Raw genomic sequence first — 21,306 nt, 5'->3', positions numbered from 1 at the left:
CAGAACAATGGAATCGAATTGAAAATCCGGGTATTAACCCACACACGTACGAACATCTGATCTTTGACAAAGAAGCTAAAAATATACAATGGAATAAAGAAAGCATCTTCAACAAATGGTGCTGGCATAATTGGAGACTGGCATGTAGAAAAATGCGGATCGATCCATGTTTATCGCCATGCACAAAACTTAAGTCCAAATGGATCAAAGACCTCAACATAAATCCAGCCACACTGAACCTCTTAGAAGAGAAAGTGGGCGGTACCCTTGAACGAATTGGTACAGGAGACAGCTTCCTGAACATAACACCAGTAGCACAGACAGTGAGATCAACAATTAATAAATGGGACCTACTGAAACTGAGAAGCGTCTGTAAGGCAAAGGACACAGTCAGCAAGACAAAAAAGCAGCCCTCAGAATGGGAAAAAATATTCACTAATCCCACATCTGACAGAGGGTTGATCTCCAAAATTTACAAAGAACTCAAGAAGCAAGTCTCCAAAACAGCAAAGGACCCAATTAAGAAGTGGGCTGCAGAACTTAATAGAGAGTTTTCAATAGAGGAGTCTAAAATGGCTGAGAGGCACTTGAGAAAGTGCTCAACATCCTTAGCCATCCGGGAAATGCAAATCAAAGCAACTCTGAGATACCATCTCACTCCTGTCAGAATGGCTAAAATCAAAAACACCAATGACAATTTATGCTGGAGAGGATGTGGTGAAAGGGGGACACTCCTCCATTGCTGGTGGGAGTGCCAACTGGTTCAGCCACTTTGGAAAGCAGTATGGAGATTCCTCAGAAAAATGGGAATAAACCTACCACAAGACCCAGCAACTCCACTCTTAGGCATATATCCAAAAGATGCCCATTCATATAACAAAGATGTCTGTTCCACTATGTTCATAGCAGCTTTATTTGTAATAGCCAGAACTTGGAAGCAACCTAGATGTCCCTCACCCGAAGAATGGATAGAGAAAATGTGGTACATCTACACAATGGAGTACTATTCAGCAGAAAAAAATAATGGAATCATGAGATTCGCAGGCAAATGGATGACACTAGAAGAAACCATCCTGAGTGAGGTAACCCAGTCACAAAAAGAGAAACATGGCATGTACTCTCTCATATATGGATTTTAGACATAGATCTGTGGAGTGCCAGCCTACAATCCTATTGCCAGAGAGTCTGGGAAACAGAAACTTCATTTACTGGCTGGTTAAGTACTGAGCTGAACTCAAGAAAGCCAGTATCAGAGAGGGAGGACTGATGATCAAAGGGATTAAGACTGGGCTGGTTGAACCCCCAGAAACAGCTGACCAGACAAAGGTTAACTCTTGAATCCCAGGCATCAGCCTGGGAATCCAGCATGGGACTGATCAAGACCCCCTGAATCTGGGTGTCAGTGAGGAGGCCTAAGTAATCTATTGAGCCTTGGACAGCAGATCAGTACCCATCCCAAGTATACACACGGTCTCTGGACTCCCATAGAACAATGTGAGGTGCACTCTCACCCTGAACTCTTGGGGAAGGGTCTAGGCCCTGCCCTATATGAAATGACAGACTATGGACACCCCCATGGAGGGCCTCACCCTCCCTGGGGGAATGAGGGGATAACGGGGGGGGGGGGATGGGGGGGAGGGCACGGGAGGAGGGGAGGGAAAGGGAGAGGGACCTCGTACTGACTTGTGAAGCAACCTTGTTTCTTATCTAAATTTAAAATGGAAAATAAAAAAAATATTAATAAAAAAAACCATAAAAAAAAAGAAAGGACTTAAGCACTGAATGATAGGTAGCTCAGTGGTTAAGAACAAGTACTGTTCCAGAGGACTTGAGTTAGGTTGCCAGCACCCATGTCAGGAGGTTCACAACCACCTGTAACTCCAGTTCCAGGGGGATTTGATACCTCTGGCCTCGTGGACACCTGAGTGCACATGGACACATAGTTAAAGACAATGAGATTAGAGTATTAAAAAGAAATGAAAAAGTAGCCATGCCAGCTCAGAAGGTAAGGCAGGAAGATCGTAAGATCAAAGGTAGCCTAGTCTCTTCATACTGAGATTAGCCTTAAGTAAATAGAAAGCATCTTTTGTAGAATAAGACATAGATGTGAGGCATTGGTGTTCATTCATCAGGGAAAAGCCACATTTGTGGTATCAGAGAAAAGAGCATTTTCAGAAGGTGAGGTTACAGTTGGAATTTACACCATGAATATTTTTCTTAGAGTGTAATAGAAACATCTTAAGGTGTGTAGAGGAAGAGAAGAGGACTATTATAGTAGCAGGAAAGAGCAAAGAACTCCAAGTCTTTATGGCAAGGATTCTGTACTGAGGTTTAGCTGCATGCAAGGAACCTACAGATTCTTTGAGGAAAATGAGATTAACAGCCAAAATATTTATTCCACCTATAGTGATCCATTACATGAAGTAAAGGGCTAATTCATTCCCAGAGCTGTCATCACTATAAACTTTTTGATCTACCATGGAGTATATGGATGGTTATTTAGGCTTTTCACAACTGAATTGAAATCATACTTGGTGATAGAGAATCACCCCCCACACACACACACACATGTATACATACATACTCACATTCTCTTGTGCAGGGGTTCAGACCCAGGGCTTCAGTTGTGCTTAATTGCTCTCACATCTTTAATTTATACTTTGATTTGTTTTACAGTTTTGCTGTTTATTTATTCTCTGCCATGCTACTTTGAGTTTAGGAATGATAAGCATTTAACTGTATCACTAGGAAACACTGGAAATTTAGACTGTTGACTCCATAAACAAAGTGAGCTCAGCAGCTGTACTTTCTTAGTTGTGTTCTCAGGACAAATGCTCACTTCCTGGACTCAGCCGAAGAATAGAGACGTCAGGGCTCTTAGGAGAGTTGCAGTCATCCAAGTGGCAAATAGGGTGAAGTGTTTTCTCTTTTATCCCAGATTTGGGCCCTCATAGGCCAGTTTTCTGTAATTTTAGTTCTAGAAACTGTCAGTGCTCACACCATGGAAAGAGCCATACTGTGAAATGTTACACCTGCTGTTTTCTTGTGTGTGTGTGTGTGTGTGTGTGTGTGTGTGTGTGTGTGTGTGTGTGGTGTGTGTGTGTGTTTGTGTGTGTGTGTGTTTAATACAAGGTCTTACTATGTAGCCCTGGCCGTCCTGATATTACCTGTGTAGCTGAGATTGTGTTTAAACTCACAGCAGTCCCCCTTCCTCAGTCTCCAGAGTGCTGGGCTAAGAGATGTGCCCCACCATGCCCAACAAGAGATGTCTTTTAAAAGAATATTGTCTACTGAAAGTCGCAGCATAAAAACACACTGCAATCTTTCATAGATGTGTAGTGAGGATAGTGCTGGCCAGCCATTCAGAGATGCAATACTAAAGGGTAGAATGGAATAAACAATGAAAAGACGGGACCAGACTGCTTTTCTCAGAATGTGATGGCCTTGTGTTTCCCTGTAATCTCAAAGCATTATAAAACTTTATATTAGTGATCATTAACATTTTACATTTTATACGTCTGCCTTCTAGTGTGAGCACTTGCCAGAATATTATTTGAGGAAGTTAGGTGAGTGTGTGTGTGTGTGTGTGTGTGTGTATGTATGTATGTATGTATGTATGTATAAAATAGAACAGTCCAGAAATAAACCTATATACATATGGCCTTTATCTCTGATAAAGACACAAAGTAAGTCAAAGAAAGGCTAGTCCTTTTGCGGGACAGGCTACACATGTGTGCATAGTGCATGTGAGCAATCAGTGTGAATGCCAGAGGTTGACATCAGGTGTAAAGCAGGTGTAAACTGTACCTTGTTTGTTGAGACAAGGTCTCTCACTGAACCCAAAACTTACCAGTTGACTAGACTGGCTGGTCATTAGGCTCCATGGATCCACCTGTCTCATCTGGCTTTTACTAAGCCTCAGTATCCAAACTCAGGTGCTCTTGCTTGAACAGCAGGCACTTTACCCAGGGAAGCATCTCTGCCATCCAAGGATACTCTTCTCAACAAGTTGCTTTGAAGTAGTCACCTGTTGTTGCCACCCACCTCTCTCTTTCCCACAGACACACCAAAAACCTTGGCATAAACCAAAAGTTACTTCCATTCACAAAAATCACTGCTACACTGGACTTCATCAAAATTAGAAAGTTTTTCTTTGCAGAAAATCTTAGAAACCCAAAAGGTAGTGACTGACTGGAAGAAAGCAGACTATTGAAATACAAATCATACATCTACAATGGGATACATGTGGAAGCCATCTAGGGAAAAGCCTACATAGTTACTTAAAATATCTTTAGTCAGAATTATGTTGCTAGATTTTTAAGCTCAATATCAATATATAATTAAATACATGTAAATATTACTGTGATTCATTCTATTATAGTTTGGCCATTTTAAAATTTTTATATTACTCTATCAGTGTATTTTTTTTTTCTTTTTTAGTTTTGCAAGACAGGGTTTCCCTGTGGCTTTGGAAGCTGTCCTGGAACTCACTACGGAGACCAGGCTGGCCTCGAACTCACAGAGATCCGCCTGCCTCTGCCTCCCGAGAGCTGGGATTAAAGGCGTGCGCCACCACCGCCAGGCTATCAGTGTATTTTATATTACATCAAAAAGTACATACTGAAAAACACTAGAAGAGTGGTTCTCAATCTTCCTAATGATATGGGCCTTTAGTATAGTTCTTCATGTTGTGAAAAACACTAGAAGAGTGGTTCTCAATCTTCCTAATGATATGGGCCTTTAGTATAGTTCTTCATGTTGTGAAAAACACTAGAAGAGTGGTTCTCAATCTTCCTAATGATATGGGCCTTTAGTATAGTTCTTCATGTTGTGGTGACCCTCAAACACAAACTTATTTTCGGTGCTACTTCATAATTGTAATTTTATTATTGTTATGAATCTTCATGTAAATATCTGTGTGTTTTCTAATGACATTAGTTTACCCTGTGAAAGGGTTGTTCTTCCCCTAGAGGGTTTGCAGTCCACAGTTGAGAACTTAGAAGTTCAAACTTTCTCTTTCTTTTTTCAGATTATAGCTTTACTGTGGATATGATACCTTAAAATTATGTTGTTTAAATTTCAATCAATTTGATTATGTTGAACTTGTAAGAGATTGTTTTGTTGTTATTGACAACTAACTATCCTGTGTCTTTAAAAATTGTTTGGTTCAGGGGCTAGCAAGATGGTTCAGTAGGTAGAGGTGTTTGCTACAAAGTCCATTGACCTGGATTCAGTCTCCAGGACCCATATGGCAGAAGTTTTTCTCTGACCTTCATGTGTGCTAATACATAATCAGTAAATACTACATGAAAATGTTGTTAGAGTTTTCAGTTCATCTCAGTATTTTTGACCAGCAGTACACAGTACTGGATGCACAGTAATCCAGAAAAGTTGTTCAAAATATGAAACTAAAACTTAGCATCTCAGATGGTAGGGTTTGCAGTTGTAGTATATGACCAAATCCGTTTGAAGGGACCCTCTTATTAGTCACTCTGTTAGATTTTCCCTGTAGTAAGTACTGAACTGCTCTTGTGACTTGTGTTTTACAGGATGGAGGATTGCTTCTGAATAACCCTTCAGCCCTGGCCATGCATGAGTGTAAATGTATCTGGCCCGATGTACCATTAGAGTGTATAGTATCCCTGGGTACAGGACGGTATGAAAGTGATGTGAGGAATGCTGCAACGTACACAAGCCTGAAGACCAAGCTTTCTAATGTTATCAACAGTGCTACAGATACAGAGGGTTAGTGTCTTAGTTGGGTTTCTGTTGCTGTGAAGAGACACTATGACCACAGCAACTATTACAGAGAAAAGCATTTCATTGGGATGGCTTACAGTCTCAGAGGTTTAGTTCATTATCATCCTGGCAGGGAGCATTGCAGCCTGTAGTCAGACATGGTACTGGAGAAGGAACTGAGAGTTCTACATCTTAATCCACAAGCATCAGGAAGTGAACTGTGTACCATACAGGGCATAGCTTGAGCATAGGAGACCTCAAAGACCCCTTGCCCTTCCGCAGTTACACACTTCCTACAGCATGGCCATATGTATGTTCATCAAGGCCACACCTCCTAATAGTACCACTCCCTGTGAGCTTATGGGGCCCAATTACATTCAAACTATCACAGTTAGTTTTCCTGTGCTACCTTGAGACCCTTCAACTTACAGTGTTTTGATCTGAGTAAATGTGATCTGAACTGTGAAACTGTGGTTTATGTCTGTCTTACGTGCTTAGTAAGCACATGGGAGCTCCTTAGCCTTCACTTGTTGAGTGACCCTGAAGAGACTACTCTCTTGGATGCTAGTGTAAGCTTTGCTGTCTTAGAGAAGTATCTAACGCTGATCTGGCACATAAGCTCAGGGGGAGACTTCCCAGTTAAGAAAAGGAAAAGCAGCAAAGGTCACATGGGTTTAAATGCTCATGCAATAACTGTGAAACCATTGGATTTCAACAAGTGTGGAAGTCACCTGGCGTTAGAATACATTCTTGTTTCTACCTTTGGTGCCCTTTAGTACAATCTTCTTTAAAAGGCCAAAGAGGCCCATTTAAAGTCTATTTAAAATATCAGCTCTCTAGGTTTCCTGTCTGTGAAACAAAATCCAAAGCTGTCTTCCACTAAAACTTGGCAGACCATGTAAGAATGAACCCTTGAATGTGCTCTCCTTCCCCACATCAATTCTTACTACTCTCCATACTTTCTAAGAACTCATGGGCCTCCTGGGCTCTGCTATTGCTGCACTGTCCCTAGAAGACTGTCCAGATACATGTGTGGCCTCTGCTTCATTTAGGCCATCTGCTCTTAAGAGAACTCTCCAGACTACTTCTCCAGCTTCTTCACCCTCTTATTCCAGCCATTTACTTACCTAACTGCTTCTCTTCCTTTCTCCCTCACAAAGTCCCTGTCTTCTTATGGCTACATAGTATATATTATATATTTCACATCTCTCTGTGCTGTTAGAGTATAAGACAAAAGGTGGAAGTATATTGGTGTTAAAAGAGTCCTTGCCTGACATTTGTAAGACCCCGAGATTCAACCGCAGCAACTTACAATGCAAAAATGCTTATCTTGCCTTATCCACTTGGTGATTCCAGTTTCTAGCACATATTGAGCCTTTGGCAAGCATCTGTTGAATTTTGAATCCTAATCTTCCTGCTTTATTTTTAGATTCTAAAATGTGTTATTAATTTCTTAAAGTAGCATTTAACAGTTTCATGTTTAAGTCAGTCTCTATCAGCATGTCTTTAGTTAAATCTTAGTGAGGTTTTTCACCTGTTAAGGATTTTTATCTTTTAAAAGATTTTTTCACTATCTGAAGTTGCATCAAATTCATAAGACATCTTTTTCACTTTGTTGAGGTCAAACTAACAAAAACTGTATATGTAAGGTATACAACTTGTTTAAGTATACTCTGTGTAATGGTTGCCACAAACAGGGTAAAAAATGTTTCCATCTCCTGGTGTGATTAACTCTGATTACCATACAACAGTTATCTAAACACTAGTATTTGTTCAGTTGTAGTAATTGAAAGTTTATATCCATTTAACCAATATCTTCACCATCTTCAAACTCCAGGACAGCTAGCATTCAATACCGTCTTTTTCCCCCTCAAGCTTGACTACTTTAGATTTTACATACAAATATCATGTTTATTTGTCTGTATGTATCTGGCTTGTTTCAGTAAGTACATTGTCCTTCAAATTCATCCTTGATGTTGCAGATGACAGGACTTTTTTCCTTTCTTGAGGCTAAAATCCTACTGTATGTAAAATATATATTGGAATGCATATGTTGACTATTGCAAATACTTCAGTGAACATGGGATAACAAATACCTCTTTAAGATTCTGATTTCATTTCCTTCAAATATATACCCAGAGTGGGATTTCTGGTTCAAATGGTAGTTATATTTCTGTTTCTGTGTAGCACCTCCATATTGTTTTGATAGTAGTTTATGAGTTTGCATTCCTACTCTTTTTTCACTTCTTCAGTAACACTTATCTCTTATCTTTTGATAAGAGCCAACCTTATAGTGTGACTTTGGTTTTAATTTGCATTTGCGATGATTCAATACAATTTTCTTATGATAGGCCACCTTCTCAGACATAGTCTTTAATGAACCAGTCTCATACTGCCTAACTCTATATATTTCAGACAGTGGTGAGCTCTTTTGGAATTTTTAGATGTGAAATGTTACCTCATTGTACTTATCTATCTTCTAATTAATGACACAAATATAGGAGTTTAATTGTGATAGTTAACTTTGAAAACAGATACAAGAATTACATTGGAACATAATAACCATTGATCATAAATTGTTATTAAAATATAAAAACATAACAGGTTTATATGGTCTACTCTAAGCAATTATTGGTTAAGTGGTGAATGAATATATCTATATGGCTGATTAAGAGGAGGGCAAGACAACATGATTCTGTTCCTGTATCATTCTTTAAAAAGGAGGAGGGTAAGGTATGTTTCACTGGAGACTCAGAAACCTTTGGAGGTCATAGGAATGCTCATGACTTGTGATAGTAAAACAAAAGTTTATCCATTACCAAATTTTTCAAATTAGACAATGAAAACTGATGAATTTTAATATGTATATCGCCCAGTAAAGATGGTTCCCCAAAAGCGAAAAGCAGAAGGAAAGTAAGGCATTTAACAGGGGGAGTAGTCAAGCAAGATCCTTAATTGGGCAGAATATATAAAGTATTTGGAAAGTGGGTTGCAATTTGTAGATTTGTACTTATTATGGATTCCTTGAACCTGTCTTGAGTTGGGGTGATAAAAGAAGTGCATGTCCATAGTGTACCTAAAATGAAGAATCTAACTTTAAATGAAAAAAGTTAATGGAGCATTCCAAAATAACTTACCTCACACCTCTTTTCTTATCCACCCTCTCTCCTTCATTTTTGTTTTAACAGAAGTCCATATAATGCTGGATGGCCTGTTACCTCCAGACACATATTTTAGATTCAATCCTGTCATGTGTGAAAACATACCCCTAGATGAAAGTCGAAATGAAAAACTGGACCAGCTGCAGCTGGAAGGGATGAAGTATATAGAAAGAAATGAACAAAAGATGAAAAAAGTTGCAAAGATATTAAGTCAAGAAAAAACAACTCTACAAAAGATCAATGATTGGATAAAATTAAAAAGTGACATGTATGAAGGCCTTCCATTTTTTTCAAAGTTGTGAGTAGGGTTCTCATAAACGAAGGCCATCAGAAGATCTACCACAGTGAGGAACTGTGGGCTTCAACTTTCTGTGGGATACTAAGTGAGTTCTGGGAAATCCTGCAACAGCTGATGCTTTGAACGGCCTGAACCTCACAAATGATGTGTGGTTACAGAAGTCATATGGCAATTAAATATTTAAGATGTTCATAACCTTAGGCATTTTATTACTGTGCTAGTTGGTTTTAGTATGTGTTGGTCTTAAATTGTTTGATGTTTGAAAGTTTATTAATATATGTGCCAAACAAGAAATGTGGTGTTATTCTTTGTGCTTTGCTTTTAGTCATATCAATCATGTGGAATTTGTATGACAACTGATTTTCTTTTATATCAAAAGCTGATTTCTCTTTACATTTACACTACTCAGCATCTCACTAGGTGCACCTACAGTCCACGTGTTACCTTTTACTGTAATATCATTTAAAGAGATGTAGAAAATGGAATTTTCTCTGTATGTTTGAAATAGGAAAGAACTAGATGCAGTTTTCTATTTTAAAAGATTGGTGAATTTCTAGTGAGCTAACTTTCCTCTTGAAATTTCAAGATAATGTTCACTTTCCTAGATCGAATGATATCTTATCACTCACTGTTACAGAAACAATTGTTTGGTTTTACTGAGAAAATATTCTTGTCATTAACAAAAATAAACTATTGAAGTGATCAGCGGTGCAAGACTAATACCACTTAAAATTTTTTTATTGTTTATAATGATTTCCCAGTTTCCTGTAGCAGTTAGAAAGAAATGTTAGTCTAGTTAGATTTCCTACAGTAATCCTTTTACCTGTCAGGGTTTTACCTAAGTCAAAACCTGGTTATGTAGGCCAAATAAATTCTTTGCTGTATTATTTCCTTTGTAAATCTTTAAATTGTGTTGAAATTTCCCTTGAAAAACTGAAGCCAAGGTGTGTGCCCTTTGCCTTATACACATAAAGTAACATTGACCCTGCTGCCCATGTCATCATGGTGCTTGTGGTGCTGGTTCACGGCTTGATGACATGGCTGAAAGCTGAGGAGCAATGGGGGATGTGGGTGTCAAGGTGCTGTCTGCACAGTATCCTGTCTTCATGACCGTGAGGAGAGTGCACAGCCCGTGAGATGCAGCTCTTTCACTTGTAAAAGGAGGAAAGGCAATTGTCAAATTTTGTGACTTCTCTTCCATGTTTAGGAATAAGATAAATATGATTCCGGTGATTTCAGAAGCTGCTAACTATGTGGCCCACATCGTGAGGTTCTCTTGTGGTAGCCTGGGGCAGTCCATGCTTTGTAGCTTAAGTCAGCTTTTCTTTTCTATGCTTTGCTACTCATTGACAGGGGTATTCGATGCCCGGCTCTTTCTTCAGCTACACGCTTGAGTGCTACCTATGCTCTTTTGTCCTAACAAAGTGTAACCATTTGTGGTTTTGATTGTTTTTATCCCCACTGGCACTTGATAACTGGTTATCCAAAGAACTGAGTAATTCCCTGAGATAACATTCATTCTACAATGAACGCAGCTGTTTCCAAAAGCAAGGTGCTAGGGCTCAGAAAGGTAGAGCTAGGAACACTGCACACTCAGATAGACACAGTTTTCTTAACTAGAATGTTCTTTCCTGGAATGTTGTAGAATGACTGCAGATCCAGCTAACAGAACTGAACCTGTGGTATTGGGTTCACTCTCAGTATTCAGTTTTGTGGACATACCTTGTGTCTTTCTTTAGCCATCCTGGGCACCATGGTACCATATAGTGGTGCTCTCCTCATGATGACACTTCTAAGCGGACTCTCAGACTGTGGAGAAGGGCTTAGAGGAGATGATGCCTGCGCTTTCTTACCCAGCATGCCGATATTGCAGTCTTTCAGAAGGAGCTGCCTGTCTACAGAATGGTCACAAATGCCCACACTGAATTTCTTCTACAGGAAATCGAAGATGTCCTCTGTGTAGTTAGGATGCAAAACCCATTTGGAAAATTCCACTTTGATTCCATCCCAACACATTCTTTTACATTCATTGCACTGTGTTCTTTTTTTGTTGTTGTTTCTTGCCAAGTTTAAATACAACAGAACTGTTCACTTGATTTGGCTTTTTGAAGCAAATCTATGGCAATTACTATTTCATGACTAGGAAATAAGAAGCACATTAAAAAACAGTTTGTTCTGTTCTTGGCAGGAGCTATCTACCATCCAGAAAGGATTCACAGACTACAGATGCCCCTGGACTAGACTATTTGCATGTGTCAGTTCACCAGTTTGATACATGTGTCTCTCAGAAGTCATACTAGTTGTTTTGTTGGGTATAATCTGTATTCAACTGATGTGAATAGTTCAAATTCATCACACCCCACAGGTATCCATTACTAGTTTGCTTAGTTAATTTGTTAAAAATAAAATATTGGACCAATGAGATGGCCCCGTGGGTAAAGGCACCTGCCACCAGGCTTGGTAACCTGAGTTCAATTTCCAGAATAAAATTGATCCCTGATCACCATACAGGATGCATGGGCATGTGTGCCAACATGCCCATGCATGCACACACAGTAAAAATAAAACAGTAAGCAATGGTATAGACCCTAAATCAAAACAGTTAAATCAGAGGTGGGATAATTGGTACTTTTCAAGGCTCACTTTGGCTACATGGTGAGTCCAAAACCAATTGGTTTTGCAAGGCTCAGCCGCAGAGGGGTGGGGGAAGTAAAATATTGACTGTAATATTGATTTTCCTTCATTATATAAAAACTGTATTATACCTTATTCTTTGCTTTTTAGGCACCACAAATGTGAGGTGTGACAGTTAATATTGTTAGCTAATCCTGAGTCACCTAGGAGGTAACTGTGAGCATGCCTGTGAGGGATTATCTAGAATAGGTTACTAGAGATGGGAAAACCCACGGTTATGATAGTACCATCCTATGGTCTGGCATCCTGGACTGAAGAAAAAGAAAAGAAGCTAACACTAGCATTCATCACTCTGCTTTCTGGCTGCAGATGCAGTGTGACTACCTGACTAATGTACCTGTCTCAGGGCCTAAGTAAACTCTTACTTAAATTGCCTTTTTTGGATATTTTGTTGCAGCAACAAGACATGGCAATAATACAGATACATTTTAAAGATTATAGTCTGATTTAATGTAAACAGGTTAGGTCATCAAAAATGGATGATAGTTTAATAGCTGACATTTGAAACAGTCTTCATAAGAACATTACAAGTTATAAGTATTATCACTATTCTTAATCTATGTACTATCACTGAGGTGAAGAAAGTACAAATTGGTTTTTGACTGTTTTCTCAATGCCATGGGGAAGTTAAAACCATAATATGATTGTGTCTATAATAATCTTTGCAAAATTAATAACTAGTATTAAAATATTGTCATTCTTTCAGATACTATAATATCTACACACTTAAACACCTGATTTATTAATGTACTTTTCAATGATCACAGTAAAAATATATTTCGTAGGAGAATAAAACAGTTAACAAAGACAGAAGTGATAACTCAGCAGTTAAGAGCACATACTGCTCTTCCAGAGGACCTGGGTTCGATTCTTTTTTTTTTCTCTCTCTCAATGTATGTTTTTATTTAAATTAGAAACATGAATGCTCCACATGTCAATCCCAGCTCCCTCTCCCACCCCTCCTCCCTTATCCCTCCACCAGCCCTCCCAGCCCCCCACCCAATCCCCACATCATTCCCCAGGGAGGGTGAGGCCCTCCTTGGGGGGATCTCCAAAGTCTGTCATTTCATCCAGGGAAGGACCTAGGCCCTTACCCATGTGTCCAGGCTGAGAGAGCATCCCTCTATTTGGAATGGGCTCCCAAAGATCATTGATACACCATGGTGAACACTGATCTACTACCCAAGGCCCCAGTGATTTCTGTGGCCTTGGATTTGATTCTTAACACCCACATCAGTAAGCTTACACCCGCGAGTCAGTTCAGCTCCAGGGACATCTCATACTTCTGGCTTCTTCAGCAACCTGCACTCATAAGTATGCACCCACAAACACAACAAATACATAAAAGTAAATATCATCTTTGTCATAAGTGGTGGCAAATGCATTTAATCCCAGCACCCAGGAGGCAGAGGCAGGCAAATATTTGAGCTCTAGGTCTTTTTTGTTTACTTAGTTCCATGACAGCTAGTTTACATAATAGACCCTATTTCAAAGCAAAACAACAACAAAATCTTTTTAAATAACAGTCAATAAGTACTCTTTCTTAAAGCACATACTACTGCTATGTTTGTGAAAGACAAAAAAGTGGCTGGAGACAGTCCAAAAGTCCATCCCACTATCTACAAGAAAGTACAGGTATATCATCTCATTAATTATATCCCATTGAATGTTTATTAGTTCAGCAGTAGGCCTAACTATGGAAAGCAAGGAGGGCGGGAGGGATATTTTTCAAGAAACTTGACAGACTAGAGAAACTAAAAAAAGGGAAAGTGATTTTTATATAATACACACACATATATAATATATATTACATATGCCCCTAATACCTTGTTAAACAAGAGTTTTATCTTTCTCTTTTATATTACTGAGTCATCTTAATCCTCAAAAATAGTGTTCTAGGGTAGCAATCATTTTGCTTTTGCGTTGATGGTAACATATGACCAACTCTCTCAAGTTGACCAAGTAGAAACCAATGAAGTTTCCATCTCTCTTTGCTTTTCAGATTAGTCTTAATGTGCTTTTTTTTCTATAATGCTTTTAGAATTAAGTCATTAGAACAAACTTGTTCTATTCTCAGTCATTGAAAGTATATTCTACATCACAGGTGCTGTTATTTTTCTGGTTTTGAATGACAATCCTTAACAAAAGGATACAGTTAATCAACATATATGGATGCCCTATGTATCCCTTGCCATGCCTGATTATGTGGAAAATGCCCAGTGCTTAACACTCAAAACTAGAAACAATGAAATATTACACTTCGTTAGTCCGATTTACCTGTAGATAGCTATAATCAAGAATTACATGCTTCAAGTGAATTTAGATAGTATAGATTGACAATAGCATTTTCATTTTTTAGCACAGAAACTTCAGTAACAGAAGTTGGTTCTTTCCTTCCACTATGTGGGTTCCAGAGATGGAATTCAGTATTTCAAGCTTAGCAATAGGCACCGTATCAACTAAGTCATCCCACCAGTCCAAAAGGTGTCTTTCTGTGGTACTTGCTTTTATTTTTGTAAACTGTAACTTTTTTTGTTTGTTATCTAAATATTTTTTGTCATCTCTATTATTGTCTGTATGTTGTTTCATATTTTTAATGGATCAAAGTTCCAGGGTAAAGAATAATGCAGTGAGCACTGTAGTCTACATGTAAAAATATGAAGAGAGTTCAGTGAGTTGGTGCATACCTCTAATCCAAGTCCTGAGGAGGCAGAGGCAGGTAGATCTCCTGAGTTCAAAGATAGCCTGGTCTACAGAGTGAGTTCCAGGACAGCCGGCGCTACACAGAAACCCTGTCTTAAAGAACAAAAAGCAAACAAAAAAATGATAGAATAAAGTAGGTTTTATAAATATATGGTCTTTCAGTTTCATATCCATTTTCTCTAAACCTACTCATAGCACATGGAAGGTAATTTGCTTCGTATTCACATAAAGGATTTCAGTATATTGAAAAATGGGATACAGTGCAGAAATTAGTAACAGACATCAGATGAATCTTAACAGATGCAAAAACAAACAAAAGCTGTGATATAGTTCAGTGTCCATGCTAAAATCCCTGAAGAAACAAGGCATAGGAGAAACATACCTTAACATAATAAAGGCTATATGGCAAACCTCTAGCCCTCATTAAATGGGAAAGATAGAACACATTTCCTCTAACATCAGGAATAATACACGTGTACTCTTTCCACACTTGGTGAATTTTTAGAGCAGTAAAGCAAGTGAGAAAGAAAATGGGTAAAACAGGAAAGAGAGAATTCAAATTATTCCCATTTGTAGATGATGTAATCCTATAGTTTAAAGACTCCAAGGAGTTGGGCATTGGTGGCACACGCCTTTAATCCCAGCACTCGGGAGGCAGAGGCAGGCAGATTTCTGTGAGTTCAAGGCTAGCTTGGTAGCCTGGTCTACAGAGCGAGTTCCAGGACAGCCTCCAAAACAATACAGAGAAACCCTGCCTCGAAAAACCAAAAAAAAAAAAAAAAAAAAAAAAAAAAAGAGACTAAGGACTTAGCCAGAAAACTGAGGTTCTCAGGTTTGATAAACACTTTCAAAAAATAGCAACATTAAAAAAAAATCAAGAATCCAAAACTTTCTAATATTTCGATAACAAAGTTGCCAATAAAGAAATCAGGGGAAAAATCCATTCACAATAGATTAAAAACAATAATTAAATTTGTATAATAAACCAAACAGGAGGGGAAAAAGACTACAGTGTAAGTCACTAAAGAAAGGTTGAAGATAGACCTAGAAAGTAGACCTCCCACACTCATGGGTTGGCAGAATTAGTGTGGCACTGGGTGTGTGTCAAAAACAACTTGCAGGTGCAAACACATTATTGGTAGAACTAGAAGAAGTAATCCTACCATTCATGTGAATCACAAAAGCTACTCCTTTAGCTGTAACCAAGGTCTATCATTTTACCCTTTGGGTAAACCTTAATTCATGTGCTTCTATCCATCTCCACTCTTTTTACTAAACCCTCTACCCCCTGCCCCTATCCAATCATTTTCCTTCATATCTGCTGCCTATCTTGAAGCAAAAAGCTCTGCTTTGAGTTCTCCAGTGGCCAAGAGTTCTTTTTTATTAGCATATGTAGGACCACACAAAAGAAAGGTGTTGTTTGATCCAAACTCTTTACCATGAACTCCAGGCCTGTCCCTGGCTTTCTGTGTCTCTCCAGCCTCATCTCCTGCCTCTTCTTGCTTTCCTGATTACACTCTAGGACCCTCCTGCTCTTTCAGTTGCTTACAGGACCCAAACCCTCAAGGCCACTAAAGACCACTGGGGAATTTTGTTATTGGTATTGTTGCAAACAGTCTATTCTCAACCTCATTCATTGAGCATGAAACCCTCAGGTTCATTAGTTTGACTTCACATTTTAGAAACCTTCCTGAGGCTAAGCTTTTCCTTCATTGTACTTTATTTACTTGTTTGGTGTTATTCTCGTTACCAAGCTATAAGATCACCGAGAAAGGGACTTTGGCCTCTCTTACCTCTTACTGCTGTGTCTCCTACGTAAGAACTGATGCACAGTAGATAATACACATGTTGGTTATTAACACACTGAAGGAATGAATGGACCTGATTCAAATCTCAACTGGAACTTATTATTATGTGACCCCCATTCAATGAACGTTGAACTCTTTTCTGTAGTAATATTCCAAATACAGAAACTAGTAAGTTCTATACAAAAGTCTTTAATTAGCATAACTACCCATTGATATTTAAAATTTGGTAATTAAAAGGATATTGGATCTTAAGTAACAAATATTTACTACTTTGTGTATTAAAGAATAAGATATTTTTATAAGATACTCAACATTTTTTGTAAAATGAAAATAAAATATATTCTCATAAATCTACCTTGATAATCACTAAAAACTACTTTTTATTAGTTTAAATACTCAATGTTTTATATATGCTGTGGTGCTATTTAAGATACTGCTAATTGGACCCCACCCTCCAGTGTCCCCAGATTCAAGTGAACTTGGGTTCCCCTGGGACCACCCCTTCCTTCCCCGCCCATCACCCACTCCCTCAATCTTCCCGGGCCACTCCTGGCATCCAGAGGACCCGCCCACACAGGAAAGGCATCAGCCCTTCCAGACCCCACCCTCCAGTGTCCCCAGCTTTAGCTTCAGGAAAGAAGGAGACCAGTGGAGATAGAAAGACCCTGCCTGCACCCACTGGAAGAAGAGATGGGAAGAAGACAGAACAAGACTCATTCAGCAATAGAAAGACCAACATGACTCCACCAGAATCTAGAGACCCAATGCCAGCAAGACCTGAAAAGCACAACATAGATGAAGCAGAAGAGACAGACCTTAAAAATTATTTTATGAAGATGATAGAAACCCTCAAAGAGGAAACGAGGAAATCCCTTAAAGAAATAGAAGAAAAAAAACAAACAAAAATTCCATGAAATGGAGGAAAAGACGAACCAAAAAATTTAAAAAATAAACAAATCTCTTAAAGAATATAAAGAGTACCAAGAAAAAAACAACCAAACAAATGAAGAAAACAACTCAAACAGTTGAAGAATTGAAAGCTGAAATAGAAACAATAAAGAAAACACAGAACGAGGGGATGCTGGAAATAGAAAAGCTGGGTAAATGATCAGGAACTACAGATGCAAGAATCACCAATAGAATACTGGAGATAGAAGAGGGAATCTCAGGTGTTGAAGACTCATTAGAGGATATATAGGTATCAACCAAAGAAAATCTCAAAACCGACAAACCCCTAACACAAAATATCCAGGAAATATGGGACACCACGAAGAAGCCAAACATGAGAATAATAGGTATAGAAGAAGGCAAAGAAATACAGCTCAAAGATACAGAAAACATATTCAACAAAATCATAGAAGAAAACTTCCCTAACTTAAAGAATGATATGCCTATGAAAACACAGGAATTTTACAGAACACCAAATAGGCTGGACCAGACAAAGAAGTCACCTCGCCACATAATAATCAAAATATCAAACCTACAGAATAAAGAGAAAATATTAAGAGCAGCTAAAGAAAAAGGTCAAGTATCATATAAAGGCAGACCTATCCAAATTACACCCGACTTCTCAATGGAAACTATGAAAGCCAGAAGATCCTGGACAGATGTCCTACAAATGCTAAGGGAACAAGGATGCCAGCCCAGACTACTATATCCAGCAAAGCTTTCAATTACCATAGATGGAGAAAACAAAATATTACATAGCAAATCCAGATTTAAACAATACATATCCATGAATCCAGCTCTAAAGAGCTGGAAAGAAAACCTAGGCCCAATGAAGATAACTACACTCACAAAGACATAGGCAATAGATAATCCTACTATACTAAACACCAAAAGAAAAAGGAAGGAAACCTACACACAGTAACTCAACTACCAATAAAACAAGCACAAAAAAGAATCATCAATCTATGGTCATTAATATCCCTCAATGTCAATGGTCTCATCTTGCCTATAAAAAGACACAGATGCTGGGTATTGGTGGTGCATGCACGCCTTTAATCTCAGCACTCGGGAGGCAGAGACAGGCAGATCTCTGTGAGTTCAAGGCCAGCCCGCTCTACAAGAGCTAGGTCCAGGACAGCCTCCAAAACAATACAGAGAAACCCTGTCTTGAAAAACCAACCAAACAAACAAATAATAAAAAGACACAGACTAGCAGAATGGATACGAAGACAGAACCCATCCTTCTGTTTCATACAAGAAACACATCTCAACGTCAAAGACAGACGTTACCTCAGAGTAAAGGGTTGAGAAAAGATTTTCCAATCAAACAGACTCAAGAAAAAGCTGGTGTAGCAATCCTAATATCGAACAAATTAGACTTCAAATTAAAATCAACGAAAAGAGATGAAGAAGGACATTTCACATTCATCAAAGGAAAAGTCCATCAAGATGAAGTCTCAATTTTGAACATCTATGCCCCAAATACAAAGGCACACACATTCGTGAAAGAACCATTACTAAAGTTCAAATTGCACATAAAATCACACACACTAGTAGTAGGAGACTTCAACACTCCGCTCTCACTGCTAGACAGGACCTCCAGACAGAAACTTAACAAAGAAACAAAAGAACTAATAGAAGTTATGACCCAAATGGGTTAAACAGACATCTATAGAACATCCACCCAAACACAAAGGGATATACCTTCTTCTCAGTGCAACATGGAACCTTCTTTAAAATTGACCACATAATAGGAAACATAGCAAACCTCCAAAGATACATAAAAATTGGAATGACCCCCTGTATCTTAACAGACCACCATGCATTAAAATTAGAATTCAACAATAACACAAATTGCAGAAACCCTACAAACTCATGGAAATTGAACAATGCACAATTGCACCACCCCTGGGTAAAGGAAGAAATTAAAGACTTCCTGGAATTCAATGAGAATGAAGACACAACATACCGAAACTTATGGGACACTCTGTGCTGAAAGGAAAGTTCATAGCACTAAGTGCCCACATGAAGAAACTGGAGAACAGTCACACTAGAGAATTAATAGCATACCTGAATGGTCTAGAGCAAAAAGAAGGAAACTCACCCAGGAGGAGTAGACACCAGGAAATAATAGAAGGCCTGAAATCAAATAGAAACCAGGAAAACATTGCAAAGAATCAATGAAACGAAGAGTTGGTTCTTTGAGAAAATCAACAAGATAGACAAACCTTTGTCCAAACTAACCAAAAGGTAGAGAGAGACCATGCTAATTAACAAAATCAGAAGTGAAAAAGGGGACATAACAATAGACACTGAGAAAATCCAGAGAATCATCAGAGCATACTTTGAAAACCTGTACTCCACAAAATTTGAAAATTTAAAGGAAATGGACAATTTCCTGGATAGATATCACTTACCGACACTAAATCAAGAACAGATAAACAATCTAAGCACACCTATAACCCCTAATGAAATAGAAGCAGTCATCAAAAGTCCCCCAACCAAAAAAAAAAAAAGCCCAGGCCCAGGTGGCTTCATTGCAGAATTCTCTCAGAAATTCAAAGAAGAGCTAATTCCAATACTCCTCAAACTGTTCCATGCAATAGAAGCGGGAGCCTCACTGCCAAACTCTTTTAATGAGACTACAATTACCTTGGTACCCAAGCCACACAAAGATACAACTAAGAAAGAGAACTATAGACCAGTTTCCCTCATGAACATCGATGCAAAAAACTAAATAAAATACTAGCAAATCGGATTCAAGAACACATCAGAAAAATCATCCACCATGATCAAGCAGGCTTCATTCCAGGGATGCAGGGATGGTTCACCATTAGAAAATCTATCAATGTAATCCACCATATAAACAAACTGTGAAAGAAAAACCACATGATCATCTCACTAGATGCTGAAAAAGCCTTTGACAAAATCCAGCACCCCTTCATGATAAAGGTCCTAGAGAAATCAGGGATAACAAGAACATACCTGAACATAATAAAAGCAATATACAGTAAACCAAAAGCTAGCATTAAACTAAATGGAGAGAAACCACACAATTCCTCTAAAATGAGGAACAAGACAAGGCTGTCCACTCTCTCCATATCTCTTCAATATTGTACTTGAAGTTCTAGCTAGAGCAATAAGACAACAAAAAGAGATCAAGGGGATACAAATAGGAAAAGAAGTCAAGCTTTCACTATTTGCAGATGATATGATAGTTTACATAAGTGACCCGAAAAACTCCGCAAGGGAACTCCTAGAGCTGATAAACACCTTCAGCAAAGTGGCAGGATACAAAGTTAGCTCAAAAAAAAATCAGTAGCCCTATTATATGCATATGATAGATCAGCTGAGAAAGAAATCAGAGAAACATCACCCTTTACAATAGCAATAAACAGCATCAAATATCTGAGGATAAAGTTAACCAAAGAAGTGAAAGACCTGTATATCAAGAACTTTGAGTCTCTAGAGAAAGAAATCAAAGAGGATACCAGAAAATGGAAAGATCTCCCATGCTCTTGGATTGGTAGGATCAACGTAATAAAAATGGCAACCTTGTCAAAAGCAATCTCTGTAGGGAACTCTTACAGCTGATTAACACCTTCAGCAAAGTGGCAGGCTACAAGATCAACTCAAGAAAATCAGTAGCCCTACTATATACAGATGATAAAAGGGCTGAAAGAGAAATCAGAGAAACATCACCCTTTACAATTGCCACAAACAACATAAAATACCTTGGGGTAACGCTAACCAAACAAGTGAAAGACCTGTATCGTAAGAACTTTGAATCTTTAAAGAAAGAAATTAAAGAAGCCCTCAGAAAATGGAAAGATCTCCCACGCTCTTGGATAGGTAGGATCAATGTAGTAAAAATGGCAATCCTGCCAAAAGCAATCTACAGATTCAATGCAACCCATATCAAAATTGCGACACAATTCTTCACAGACCTTGAAAG

The 21,306-nt window shown here is 38.5% G+C and overlaps 1 protein-coding gene across 6 annotated transcripts in view; it reads left to right on the top strand.

The window, feature by feature from the left end:
* Pnpla8 (patatin like phospholipase domain containing 8) overlaps positions 1–10,085 on the top strand; it is a 60,190-nt gene extending 50,105 nt beyond the window's left edge. For all 6 annotated transcript variants that reach the window (XM_040743196.1, XM_040743197.1, XM_040743199.1 and 3 more), the window contains 2 exons: positions 5,550–5,745; positions 8,928–10,085. In XM_040743196.1, coding sequence (XP_040599130.1) covers positions 5,550–5,745; positions 8,928–9,202 — 471 coding nt within the window. In that variant the 3' untranslated portion in view covers positions 9,203–10,085. The remainder of the gene's footprint in view (positions 1–5,549; positions 5,746–8,927) is intronic.
* Positions 10,086–21,306: the final 11,221 nt, after the last annotated feature.

Source organism: Mesocricetus auratus, unplaced genomic scaffold, assembly GCF_017639785.1.
Source record: "Mesocricetus auratus isolate SY011 unplaced genomic scaffold, BCM_Maur_2.0 Super-Scaffold_15014, whole genome shotgun sequence".
Lineage (NCBI taxonomy): Eukaryota > Metazoa > Chordata > Mammalia > Rodentia > Cricetidae > Mesocricetus > Mesocricetus auratus.
Note: the sequence above shows the minus strand (reverse complement) of the source record. Positions and strands in the feature narration are given on the sequence as shown.